Here is a 13548-nt window from a genome sequence, read left to right on the forward strand (position 1 = left end):
CAGCACTTTTTGCTGTACTTTTTGCAGCACTTTTTGCAGTACTTTTTGCAGTACCTGCCTGCAGTACCTGCCTGCAGTACCTGCCTGCAGTACCTGCCTGCAGTACCTGCCTGCAGTACCTGCCTGCAGTACCTGCCTGCAGTACCTGCCTGCAGTACCTGCCTGCAGTACCTGCCTGCAGTACCTGCCTGCAGTACCTGCCTGCAGTACCTGCCTGCAGTACCTGCCTGCAGTACCTGCCTGCAGTACCTGCCTGCAGTACCTGCCTGCAATACCTGCCTGCAGTACCTGCTTGCAGTACCTGCCTGCAGTACCTGCTTGCAGTACCTGCTTGCAGTACCTGCTTGCAGTACCTGCTTGCAGTACCTGCTTGCAGTACCTGCTTGCAGTACCTGCTTGCAGTACCTGCTTGCAGTACCTGCTTGCAGTACCTGCTTGCAGTACCTGCTTGCAGTACCTGCTTGCAGTACCTGCTTGCAGTACCTGCTTGCAGTACCTGCTTGCAGTACCTGCTTGCAGTACCTGCTTGCAGTACCTGCTTGCAGTACCTGCTTGCAGTACCTGCTTGCAGTACCTGCTTGCAGTACCTGCTTGCAGTACCTGCTTGCAGTACCTGCTTGCAGTACCTGCTTGCAGTACCTGCTTGCAGTACCTGCTTGCAGTACTTTTTGCTGTACTTTTTGCAGCACTTTTTGCTGTACTTTTTGCAGCACTTTTTGCAGCACTTTTTGCTGTACTTTTTGCAGCACTTTTTGCTGTACTTTTTGCAGTACTTTTTGCAGCACTTTTTGCAGTACTTTTTGCAGTACCTGCCTGCAGTACCTGCCTGCAGTACCTGCCTGCAGTACCTGCCTGCAGTACCTGCTTGCAGTACCTGCTTGCAGTACCTGCTTGCAGTACCTGCTCGCAGTACCTGCTTGCAGTACCTGCTCGCAGTACTTGCTTGCAGTACTTTTTGCAGTACTTGCTTGCAGTACTTTTTGCAGTCCCTTTTTGCTGTACTTTTTGCAGTCCCTTTTTGCAGTACTTTTTGCAGTACTTTTTGCAGTACCTGCCTGCAGTACCTGCCTGCAGTACCTGCCTGCAGTACCTGCTTGCAGTACCTGCTTGCAGTACCTGCTTGCAGTACCTGCTTGCAGTACCTGCCTGCAGTACCTGCCTGCAGTACCTGCCTGCAGTACCTGCCTGCAGTACCTGCTTGCAGTACCTGCTTGCAGTACCTGCTTGCAGTACCTGCTTGCAGTACCTGCTTGCAGTACCTGCTCGCAGTACTTGCTTGCAGTACTTTTTGCAGTACTTGCTTGCAGTACTTTTTGCAGTCCCTTTTTGCTGTACTTTTTGCAGTCCCTTTTTGCTGTACTTTTTGCAGTACTTTTTGCAGTACTTTTTGCAGTACTTTTTGCAGTACCTGCCTGCAGTACCTGCCTGCAGTACCTGCCTGCAGTACCTGCTTGCAGTACCTGCTTGCAGTACCTGCTTGCAGTACCTGCTTGCAGTACCTGCTTGCAGTACCTGCTTGCAGTACCTGCTTGCAGTACCTGCTTGCAGTACCTGCTTGCAGTACCTGCTTGCAGTACCTGCTTGCAGTACCTGCTTGCAGTACCTGCTTGCAGTACCTGCTTGCAGTACCTGCTTGCAGTACCTGCTTGCAGTACCTGCTTGCAGTACCTGCTTGCAGTACCTGCTTGCAGTACCTGCTTGCAGTACCTGCTTGCAGTACCTGCTTGCAGTACCTGCTTGCAGTACCTGCTTGCAGTACCTGCTTGCAGTACCTGCTTGCAGTACCTGCTTGCAGTACCTGCTTGCAGTACCTGCTTGCAGTACCTGCTTGCAGTACCTGCTTGCAGTACCTGCTTGCAGTACCTGCTTGCAGTACCTGCTTGCAGTACCTGCTTGCAGTACCTGCTTGCAGTACCTGCTTGCAGTACTTGCTTGCAGTACTTTTTGCAGTCCCTTTTTGCTGTACTTTTTGCAGCCCTTTTTGCTGTACTTTTTGCAGCCCTTTTTGCTGTACTTTTTGCAGCACTTTTTGCTGTACTTTTTGCAGTACCTGCCTGCAGTACCTGCCTGCAGTACCTGCCTGCAGTACCTGCTTGCAGTACTTGCTTGCAGTACTTTTTGCAGTCCCTTTTTTGCTGTACTTTTTGCAGCACTTTTTGCAGTACTTTTTGCAGTACTTTTGCAGTACTTTTTGCAGCCCTTTTTGCTGTACTTTTTGCAGCACTTTTTGCTGTACTTTTTGCAGTACCTGCCTGCAGTACCTGCCTGCAGTACCTGCCTGCAGTACCTGCTTGCAGTACCTGCTTGCAGTACCTGCTTGCAGTACCTGCTTGCAGTACCTGCTTGCAGTACCTGCTTGCAGTACCTGCTTGCAGTACTTGCTTGCAGTACTTTTTGCAGTCCCTTTTTTGCTGTACTTTTTGCAGCACTTTTTGCAGTACTTTTTGCAGTACTTTTTGCAGTACTTTTTGCAGTACTTTTTGCAGCACTTTTTGCTGTACTTTTTGCAGCACTTTTTGCAGTACTTTTTGCAGTACCTGCCTGCAGTACCTGCCTGCAGTACCTGCCTGCAGTACCTGCCTGCAGTACCTGCCTGCAGTACCTGCCTGCAGTACCTGCCTGCAGTACCTGCCTGCAGTACCTGCTTGCAGTACCTGCTTGCAGTACCTGCTTGCAGTACCTGCTTGCAGTACCTGCTTGCAGTACCTGCTTGCAGTACCTGCTTGCAGTACCTGCTTGCAGTACCTGCTTGCAGTACCTGCTTGCAGTACCTGCTTGCAGTACCTGCTTGCAGTACTTGCTTGCAGTACTTTTTGCAGTCCCTTTTTGCTGTACTTTTTGCAGCCCTTTTTGCTGTACTTTTTGCAGCCCTTTTTGCTGTACTTTTTGCAGCACTTTTTGCTGTACTTTTTGCAGTACCTGCCTGCAGTACCTGCCTGCAGTACCTGCCTGCAGTACCTGCCTGCAGTACCTGCTTGCAGTACCTGCTTGCAGTACCTGCTTGCAGTACCTGCTTGCAGTACCTGCTTGCAGTACCTGCTTGCAGTACCTGCTTGCAGTACTTGCTTGCAGTACTTTTTGCAGTCCCTTTTTGCTGTACTTTTTGCAGCACTTTTTGCAGTACTTTTTGCAGTACTTTTTGCAGTACTTTTTGCAGCACTTTTTGCTGTACTTTTTGCAGCACTTTTTGCAGTACTTTTTGCAGTACCTGCCTGCAGTACCTGCCTGCAGTACCTGCCTGCAGTACCTGCCTGCAGTACCTGCCTGCAGTACCTGCCTGCAGTACCTGCCTGCAGTACCTGCCTGCAGTACCTGCCTGCAGTACCTGCTTGCAGTACCTGCCTGCAGTACCTGCTTGCAGTACCTGCTTGCAGTACCTGCTTGCAGTACCTGCTTGCAGTACCTGCTTGCAGTACCTGCTTGCAGTACCTGCTTGCAGTACTTGCTTGCAGTACTTTTTGCAGTCCCTTTTTGCTGTACTTTTTGCAGCACTTTTTGCAGTACTTTTTGCAGTACTTTTTGCAGTACTTTTTGCAGCACTTTTTGCTGTACTTTTTGCAGCACTTTTTGCAGCACTTTTTGCTGTACTTTTTGCAGCACTTTTTGCTGTACTTTTTGCAGTACTTTTTGCAGCACTTTTTGCAGTACTTTTTGCAGTACCTGCCTGCAGTACCTGCCTGCAGTACCTGCCTGCAGTACCTGCCTGCAGTACCTGCTTGCAGTACCTGCTTGCAGTACCTGCTTGCAGTACCTGCTTGCAGTACCTGCTCGCAGTACCTGCTTGCAGTACCTGCTCGCAGTACTTGCTTGCAGTACTTTTTGCAGTACTTGCTTGCAGTACTTTTTGCAGTCCCTTTTTGCTGTACTTTTTGCAGTCCCTTTTTGCAGTACTTTTTGCAGTACTTTTTGCAGTACCTGCCTGCAGTACCTGCCTGCAGTACCTGCCTGCAGTACCTGCTTGCAGTACCTGCTTGCAGTACCTGCTTGCAGTACCTGCTTGCAGTACCTGCTTGCAGTACCTGCTTGCAGTACCTGCTTGCAGTACCTGCTTGCAGTATCTGCTTGCAGTACCTGCTTGCAGTACCTGCTTGCAGTACCTGCTTGCAGTACTTGCTTGCAGTACTTTTTGCAGTCCCTTTTTGCTGTACTTTTTGCAGCACTTTTTGCAGTACTTTTTGCAGTACTTTTTGCAGTACTTTTTGCAGCACTTTTTGCTGTACTTTTTGCAGCACTTTTTGCAGTACTTTTTGCAGTACCTGCCTGCAGTACCTGCCTGCAGTACCTGCCTGCAGTACCTGCCTGCAGTACCTGCCTGCAGTACCTGCCTGCAGTACCTGCCTGCAGTACCTGCCTGCAGTACCTGCCTGCAGTACCTGCCTGCAGTACCTGCCTGCAGTACCTGCTTGCAGTACCTGCCTGCAGTACCTGCTTGCAGTACCTGCTTGCAGTACCTGCTTGCAGTACCTGCTTGCAGTACCTGCTTGCAGTACCTGCTTGCAGTACCTGCTTGCAGTACTTGCTTGCAGTACTTTTTGCTGTACTTTTTGCAGCACTTTTTGCTGTACTTTTTGCAGCACTTTTTGCAGCACTTTTTGCTGTACTTTTTGCAGCACTTTTTGCTGTACTTTTTGCAGTACTTTTTGCAGCACTTTTTGCAGTACTTTTTGCAGTACCTGCCTGCAGTACCTGCCTGCAGTACCTGCCTGCAGTACCTGCCTGCAGTACCTGCTTGCAGTACCTGCTTGCAGTACCTGCTTGCAGTACCTGCTTGCAGTACCTGCTCGCAGTACCTGCTTGCAGTACCTGCTCGCAGTACTTGCTTGCAGTACTTTTTGCAGTACTTGCTTGCAGTACTTTTTGCAGTCCCTTTTTGCTGTACTTTTTGCAGTCCCTTTTTGCAGTACTTTTTGCAGTACTTTTTGCAGTACCTGCCTGCAGTACCTGCCTGCAGTACCTGCCTGCAGTACCTGCCTGCAGTACCTGCTTGCAGTACCTGCTTGCAGTACCTGCTTGCAGTACCTGCTTGCAGTACCTGCTTGCAGTACCTGCTTGCAGTACCTGCTTGCAGTACCTGCTTGCAGTACCTGCTTGCAGTATCTGCTTGCAGTACCTGCTTGCAGTACCTGCTTGCAGTACCTGCTTGCAGTACTTGCTTGCAGTACTTTTTGCAGTCCCTTTTTGCTGTACTTTTTGCAGTCCCTTTTTGCTGTACTTTTTGCAGCACTTTTTGCAGTACTTTTTGCAGTACTTTTTGCAGTACTTTTTGCAGTACTTTTTGCAGTACCTGCCTGCAGTACCTGCCTGCAGTACCTGCCTGCAGTACCTGCCTGCAGTACCTGCCTGCAGTACCTGCCTGCAGTACCTGCCTGCAGTACCTGCCTGCAGTACCTGCCTGCAGTACCTGCTTGCAGTACCTGCTTGCAGTACCTGCTTGCAGTACCTGCTTGCAGTACCTGCTTGCAGTACCTGCTTGCAGTACCTGCTTGCAGTACCTGCTTGCAGTACCTGCTTGCAGTACCTGCTTGCAGTACCTGCTTGCAGTACCTGCTTGCAGTACCTGCTTGCAGTACCTGCTTGCAGTACCTGCTTGCAGTACCTGCTTGCAGTACCTGCTTGCAGTACCTGCTTGCAGTACCTGCTTGCAGTACCTGCTTGCAGTACCTGCTTGCAGTACCTGCTTGCAGTACTTTTTGCAGTCCCTTTTTGCTGTACTTTTTGCAGTCCCTTTTTGCTGTACTTTTTGCAGCACTTTTTGCAGTACTTTTTGCAGTACCTGCTTGCAGTACCTGCTTGCAGTACCTGCTTGCAGTACCTGCTTGCAGTCCCTTTTTGCAGTGGAGTTTGATAGTTTGGATTAGTTTTCAGCCGAAATGATTTCTAATTAAGACAGAAATGTCAATAATTGAATTGCAAGTCCAAGTGTATGTTTATGACTTTGTGGTTGGCCTGCCAAAAGGCAAATTTGAAAGATGTCAAGAGATTTGCCACAGTGGTCTGCAGATTTAGGGCAGCGGGCTATCGACCTAAATATTAACCCTACCTTGGCAGCATCCCGAAGCCGAATTGGCTCTTGCGCTAGATATTATTTTTGATATGAATTAAGGTTACATGGCGAAACAGATTGAAACAGCATCGTTGGCTTGAGACGAATTTTGACGATTGCCTCTGTGTTTCTTTAGGCTGATCCTAGATCAGTCCTATCAATCGCATTTGCGGTTGAAATCGCATTACAGCTACTAAAAAAAAATGAATCCTTCGACTGGCATCTCAACTACTATTCCATATATGTTAATATCTACGGGTCTATCAGACTTTCATCTTGGCAAAATACGACCAGGTCAAGGGGGGGGGGGGGCTGGATGGGTTAGGGAGGGGGATTTGATTATTTTTTTTCATTTTTTTCTTTTTGCAAAGCAGTTTCCTGCGGTGTGGAAGTTGGCGCGTTGCCGCTGGTGCGTGACGGGAGGAGAATGAGAGAGAGGGTGGGCGGTAGGACGCTAGGACGCCGTTTGTGTCAGTCTGTCTCTCGGCTAACCGCGAGACGGACCTTTTGCTTCTCGTGGAGGGACGAGGAATGTTCTGCTTGAGGGGTGAGTGTCCCAAACAAAGGAAGGTTCAGCTGCCGCATCCCTACTTTTCTTCTCGGGTTCTTATTTTTAATCCTTCCTGACTTTTTTTTAGTTACTTTGGTCACTTGAAAGTTTTTTTTGCAGTTTTTAGACTCGTTGCGTGCGTTTGGCTTGTTTGAAGAATGTGTTGACATCATGTTTTTGGAGAAAAATTGTAGTTGGGTTAAAAAAAATAATGCATTTTTTGTGGTTATGTTTCAGTGGTGTTGACGGTGCAAATTTTTGGGATATCTAGTAATGTCAAAGAGGTGGAAAAAGTGCAGAATGTTTTTTTGTGTAGCCGCATTTTCTCTGAAAATAGATTTTTGCTATTTTAGAGTAACTATAATAGTGTAGAAAGCTTTTTCTATGGTAGTATTGGGAAATGGTGACGTTAACATGTGCTAAATGCAAAAAAAAAGTATGTTAGAGCCGTTTTGATTGTTTTTTATAGAAGACAATGTCAAATTGGAGTTGAGTAGAAAAAGTAGTCCAACGTTGAGTCACTGTTGTCTTGGAAGATGTGGAGCGTATGGAAGTGATTCTCTTCAAGTCGTAAAACCCGTTTGGAGTTAAAAGAGAAAGACTTCTCACGAGAAGGACTGGAAAAAAAAATCTGTGTATTGATTTGGTGGCTTGAAAGCTTTTATTTTTTTCAGATCCCGACATCAAATATCTGTTGATCGCTGACCAGTCAGTCCGTTTCAAAGTGACCCAGATTGCGCGGTTGCCAGATATGCAGATTGCTTGCTTATGTTGCCTTCTAAACAAGCCAGCAGTTCCCAATCCCGTCCATCCGTCCATGGTGGTGTTCTTCAGCAGCCAGCTGAGCTAAGCTTCTTTTTATGCTCGCCGCTCTTAATGTGGCTTTCGTTTCTGGACGTTATGTAAAATGTCTTCGCAAAGCCCCCAAATTGGAAGGCGATCAGCTTGTTTGGGGCCATGGCAACCGACCCCATAAATTTTGTCATTTTTAGTGAGCAATTTGTTACCATTGTATAATAGTTTATTTTTTGTCATCACTAAACACAGGAAAAATCCTAATATGTTTTCTGTAGTCCTTAATGTCATTTCAAAAACTACAAAAATGCCAGAATACTTTTTATTTTTTTAAATTAATACTAACAAAGATTTTAAAAAGCAACAACATTGAATGAGGCACAAATACTTGTCAATCTGCGTTTGTAGAATTTTTTTTGCCATCACTAGAGGGAGCTTCCCCCTATTAATTCCCGATAGTGCGCCGCTAAAGCTAACCAGCCATTAGCCTACCATCTGACAAACCACTTCTGGGCCAGTAGGTAATTAACCAGCAAGATGGCTTCCATCTGTGTGGAGTGCCTTCCACTGGAGGCCGGTCTGGATAATCCCGGTTTACAGATTAGCCGAGCCACGTTGAAAATGGGAGGAATCGGGGGGAGGCGGAGTTTTACAAAAGTCTCCGACCAATCGCCTATTTCTAGTCACCCAGAAGTTTAGTTTCTGTCATTCTTTGGGATCAGGATTTTTTTAGGGTCCTTTTTTTGAGGTTCCGATGGAGTATTTATCGTGAAGTTGAGTCTTGTAACCCGAACCCTGGCTTCCTTTGTCAAGCAAATCGATGCAAATCAATAGAATCCCTTGAGACAGGACAAAAATTGGAGGAGGAGTCCCAGTCGGGGGGGTATTGTGGTCCCCAAAGCACCACCTCAAGAGAGGGAGGAGTTTAGGGGGGGTCCGGGTAGGCCGAAAGAGGTGGGCTAGGGATTGGTCTTAAGGTCTTAGCAGGCCGGACAGCCCGGGCATGATCGCATATGCGCACTGCCTCTCCACGGCCCCGGTGGTCAGTTGCTGGCAAGGGTCCTGCTATGAGGACCCCCCCGGCGACAAGATGGGAAACCGCCTCCAGCCGGAGGCCCTTCCCCGCCAAGGCTGCCTCCGCAAACGCCTGCTCTCTGTCTCTAAAGTCCACCAGAGGCAAGACTCTCTCTGGACTCCCAAACCTTTGGCTACGAGTCCACCAGGAAAGTCTGAAAACGACAAAGGTATACCCGCTAGAGGCAGGGTTTATTGAGTTTTTAGGGTATCTGAAACTGGACTAGTTAAGTAGATTCATAGTATGTGTGTTTATGGGATGAGCAAGTGTAGTACTGCAGTTTGTGTCAGAGTATGACTTGTGTTTTTGGTGTATTTGCTTGATTTTTGGGTTTAGGAAACCGTTGCTAACATATGTATTGTATATAACTTTTGACAGTTCCAATAGTTTTAGACGAAATATCATAGTTAGCTTGTTGTCATTTGTGTTTAGAACTGTTGTAGTATTTGTCCTGGCTCAAGACTTAGTCACTTTTGTAGTAATTCCAGCGTGTGTCTGTAGGTCTTTCTTCCTCAAGTGGGACTACGTCTCTTCCCATTAGCTGATTTGCGTCCCATTGATCCACGTCTTCTGTTTCGTGTGGCATCAATGCAGATTGGCTTTGTGACCTCTGACCCCCACGACCTGGTTTGACTGCTAACGCTAGGCCTAGACTCCTAACTTTACATATCGGATTCCCTTTTTTTAATTTGCTATTATTTCTGCCAAAACGACTCTCCCTCGGGGAAGTTTCCCTGGAGAACCCCAGACAAAAGCTTACAGCTGGAGGCAATGGTTTTGGTACGTAGAGTGACACATCGGGGTCACGGAGGTGCCCCACTTTCACCTCGGCAACTCCATTAAGGCTTTGACCTGCTAGCTAACGCTTCTTCTTCTCATTTGGCTAACTTTGAGCTTAGCCTTCCTTTCACTTATTTCTAAATTCTTTCTTCATGTTCATTTAGCGTGATAGCCTCGTTGCTCACGGCAGTTTAAGCTAACGCGCAGTGACATCTCAAGATTGCGTGATTGGTCTTTGTAGTCATTGAACAGTCGCTAGTTTTTTCGGTTTTAGTCCCCGGGACCTCACGATTTAGAGGGTGGAGCAGGTGTCGGACCCCCTCTGGTCTTTTAATCCAATAGAGGGAAGGCGGGTTGAGCTATCGACCAATCAGTGCCAACGGCTCCCCGGGGAAGAACCTGTAGGGGAATTAGTAGACCAGGTCAAATGAAATGGATCAGAAGGCTTTTGGAAGATCAGATCGAACCCATAGAACCAATCCAAGACTTTTTTTTGGTCAAAAACAGGTCAAGAAGTTTGTTAGCATGTTCTTCAAAATAAGGATCTACCCCCCGATGGGTCGCCGGTGGGTAGGACAATAGAGAAGGGAGCACGACAGGCCGGGTAATGAGGAGTTGTGGAATGAGGGGGTCGCTCGGGGGTGAAGTGGAATTCATTCAACTGGAAAATTCAGTGTTCGACTCTGCATTTTTTTCGCTAACTAGCATCTTTTCACCAAGAATGTGTCTAAACTCGCCAAGCCGACGTCCCACGAAAAGACCGGCTGGACGGCAGGGGGGCGTGGCTCTGATCTTGTTAGCAGATTAATCAACGGTTAGCGACTTAAGAGCCGCAACTGCTCCATCAACCTAAATCAAATCAAGGGACCTTTGGCAAATATTGGCTAGCGCTAATTGACTTTGACGGTGTCTTTGTGGGTTTTTTGGGCAGGGGGGGTTTGGTCTTCAACATCAATTGTGCTGTCAGGTTAATTGAGCGTATCAGTTCTCAGCTGGATGTTCCGTGTTGCATGACCAAGAAAATTGAGTAAAATACATGTTAATGACTGTTTTTGGTTGGTTTTAGTGGACAATTTCAAGTCTGAGCTTGTTCTGAAACTCCAAAAGTATCTGTTTTCGGGAAAAGTAGCTCTGTAAGACCCCCTTCCATTCTCTTGTTCACCAAGAGGGGGCGCTATGCAACAGTCGAGTAACAGCTGTCCTTGACGAGGCTACCACAAATCTGATTTTCTGTTTATTTATTTGATGGTAGAACTGTCACCAGAAATAGAATTTGTTCGACAGTTTCTTTAGAAACCTGCTCATGGGATTATGCTAATTAGCGAACGTCGTTAGCATTGAATGTCGGAAAGACGCATGAGGGAATTTAATTTTGCCGTTTGAGGTTTTGTACGTGCTGGCTTTGTTTCCCCGGTGGCTCGTTAATAACTCCATTATTGCATGGCGGCGCTCGAATAAAAGGGGGATGATGGACAGGCACGGGAAAGGGAGGGGGGGGTGATTTATCAAAGAATGGGGAAGGGAGGGTCTTAAGTGGATTTGGGGGTCTTCTCGTTTTCCCCAGACGAGGTTTCAGCTCAGGATTAGCACCATGGGAAGCTCCTTTGAGTACAGATTTGTCCACACATCCGTCTTTGGGCTTCACATACACGAGCTAGCCTTGTCTGGTTAGCATCTCCCCCTCTCCCGCCCGGTCTAGTCCACTTCCCCTGAATCGTTGGTCATTTTCGCTCAATTAGTCATGTTAATTACCGATGGCCGCCTCCCACTCCTTTTGTGGTAGTGACCCACTGAGAAATTAATTATAAGGCAGAAAATGGGTCACATGCTCTGTTGTCAATTAGCTTGTCAGATAGCAGGAAATGCACATTGTTAGCACATGGGGCGTTAAGCCATTTCCTATTGATAACGGGCGCTATAGGGGAGGTTAGCCCTAGGTGGCTTGTCGCTACGTGGCCTTGAGCTCCTTGGGGCACTTAACCTAAATTAGCTCAGTGTGTCGCCGGGTTACTGTCGGAAAACCTCCTCCATTACGGCTCAATTTCGCTTTTGGAATTGGTCCATTTTTGGGTGGATTGAATGTTGTTGTTTTCTAGGAACCGCAAATCATTTCTTAAAACCGTCTTTCAAAAAAAGACAAACCTGGCATCCCGCCAGGCTTATAAAGTTCTGCAAATCCTGTGAAATTTTATACGTATTGACAAAAGAAGAGCTGATGTAGGTCAGGGTGTTGTTCACTATAATAAATAACATGTGTATCTTCACAGGCGGAAATGGCGCCCCATTTTACAGTCATCAATTTATCAGTGACACACACTGAGCACGCCTTTAAGTGGCTATCGATGTCTTGGTGTAAGACGGTCTTAGAGTCAATATTAGCGTAGACAGCGCGGCGGCGGGCTAGTCACCTTGGCTGACATAAGTTTTATGATTCTGGAGTTTTAAAGTAGGTAACATATTTGTCAGGTGTTCTGATTGTGGGAGTACAACAGGGGGGCGTTGCGTTGTCTTGGTTTTTTGGCTTTGGGATTTTAGAAATTGCGTTGCTTGGGGCGGCCGTCGGTGGGTAGCGACCAGTTAGCGACGGGCATAAAAGGCAGCTTAAAAAACGTGTTGTTTTTAAAGGTGAATAATTTTTTTTATTTAATAAAATGTATTACTAGTCACTTTTAGCTTATGTTTACAATGAAAAAGTGGAAAAAAATTGAAAGATATTAACTTAAAAATAAGGTTTGCTATTTGTACTTTTTTAAATGACCAAAAACAAAAAATTCCTCAGATAAAACCAGTTAATATAGACTTTCTAACTCTTTTGTAATTTTATTCATTTAAAAAATAAAATTAAAAAAGTGTCTCAAATATCTCAAGAAGTAGGATTCGTTTTTTTAGGTCAATGGAGCAATGATTTGTTAATAACAGATTTGTTTTCAACTCCGACAAAACTTGAAAGTCAACGTTGACCCGCGTTGCGATCACTAAGAGCGTCGTTAACGGGTGTTTACTCAGCCTCGCCGCTTGTCCTTTGCCTTCTGTGTGCTTTAAAGGTGTCGGGTGAGAGTGGCTGGTTGTTTATTCAGGAGTCGGCAGGACTTTTGCTAGCTTCCCTGTGCTTTTGACTTAAAAAGAACCCGCATTTTACCTCAAGCGACCAATCAATTTGTCCGTAAAACATCTTCTGATCCCGAAATAATCAGCTCGCTAACGTCTGAAGTCGGAGATCAATTAAACAGCGCCTAACCAATCATCTTGGAGTCTGCCTGGCAACAAGCGCTCTTTTTCTAATAGATTATTCATCAGGCCAGACCAAAAAGCGATCAGGTTCCCCCCTGAGAGGTTTACCTTTCATTCACTGCCTTTCTATAGAAAATGATCAAGGGAGTGTTGAGTTCTTGTTCTAAATAACATGTCCATCATTTGTTTGTAGTCACTAGAGCTTTATTTCATAGTCAAGAGGCTTTTTAAAAACACACAAAATGAATTTAAAGGGCCAGCGCAGTTTGAAAAGTAGCCGCTTAGAACCAGTTTAGCTATCAGCTCCTTCGGGCTAAATCCAATTATAAAAATAAAATCCGATCCGGCGAGGCTTTGCGGATTTGACCAGGAAGTCGTTGACGTCGAATTCACGTCTGGACGCTATTTTGCTTTTGATAGTTTTAGTTAAAGTTCTTGGAAATGTTTTTTTTTTAAGCCAAAATGGGGGAAGGGGCAAGTTGAAGGATCATTTGCAGTTGTATTCAAGCTCTTCCCCCCACTAGACAACAGTCCTCCACCATTTGAGCTGAAAAGAAATAGGCGGGGGGTGCCGGAGGTGCACTTTGTGGCTCCAGCAGGCCCTTTCACAATAGAAGGCTTACGTGCTAGCTAGCTAGCTAAATTTTTGGGTAGGTTGGTGTTGAAAATGTAAGATAACATCAATTAGGCAACTGCAGGGGGTCTGTCCACCAAAAAGCTAAAGAAACTATGCTAAAAAAGACGTGAATTTTGCATTCTTAGTGTTTTATAGCTAGTTTGTCGAAATGTACACAACTTTTTTGTTAAATAGCTCCTGAAGCTAGTTTAACTTGGCAATGTCAAATTTGGTTGGCCTTTCTACAACATGTAGACCCACAAAAAAAAAACTTTTTGGCTCAGATGTCCCTATTTTTGCAAAGAATTGGACATTAGCTTCTGTTGCCAAGACCCCAAAAATGTGGATCGTTTATCTTTTGCCGTCTGGCTTGCTGCCAACTTGGTAAAATGTCGATTGTTGTGCTAAATTAAATGCCTCAAATCCAACATGTTAGCCGACCAAACGAGGAGACGCAA

At 46.2% G+C, this 13548-nt stretch overlaps 1 protein-coding gene across 4 annotated transcripts in view; it reads left to right on the forward strand.

Moving 5' to 3' along the window:
* Positions 1-13548, forward strand: part of nhsl1b (NHS-like 1b) — a 45465-nt gene that overhangs the window by 17380 nt on the left and 14537 nt on the right. The window contains exon 1 of one of the 4 annotated variants that reach the window (XM_077712250.1): positions 6427-6590. The exons of 2 other annotated variants lie outside the window; for them this stretch is intronic. In XM_077712250.1, the coding sequence (XP_077568376.1) occupies positions 6575-6590 (16 nt within the window). In that variant the 5' untranslated portion in view covers positions 6427-6574. Of the gene's footprint in view, positions 1-6426; positions 6591-8093; positions 8633-13548 lie in introns of those variants that run through there. One more of the 4 variants, XM_077712246.1, reaches the window with a different exon arrangement.

Source organism: Stigmatopora nigra, chromosome 2, assembly GCF_051989575.1.
Source record: "Stigmatopora nigra isolate UIUO_SnigA chromosome 2, RoL_Snig_1.1, whole genome shotgun sequence".
NCBI classification, from domain to species: Eukaryota; Metazoa; Chordata; class Actinopteri; order Syngnathiformes; family Syngnathidae; genus Stigmatopora; species Stigmatopora nigra.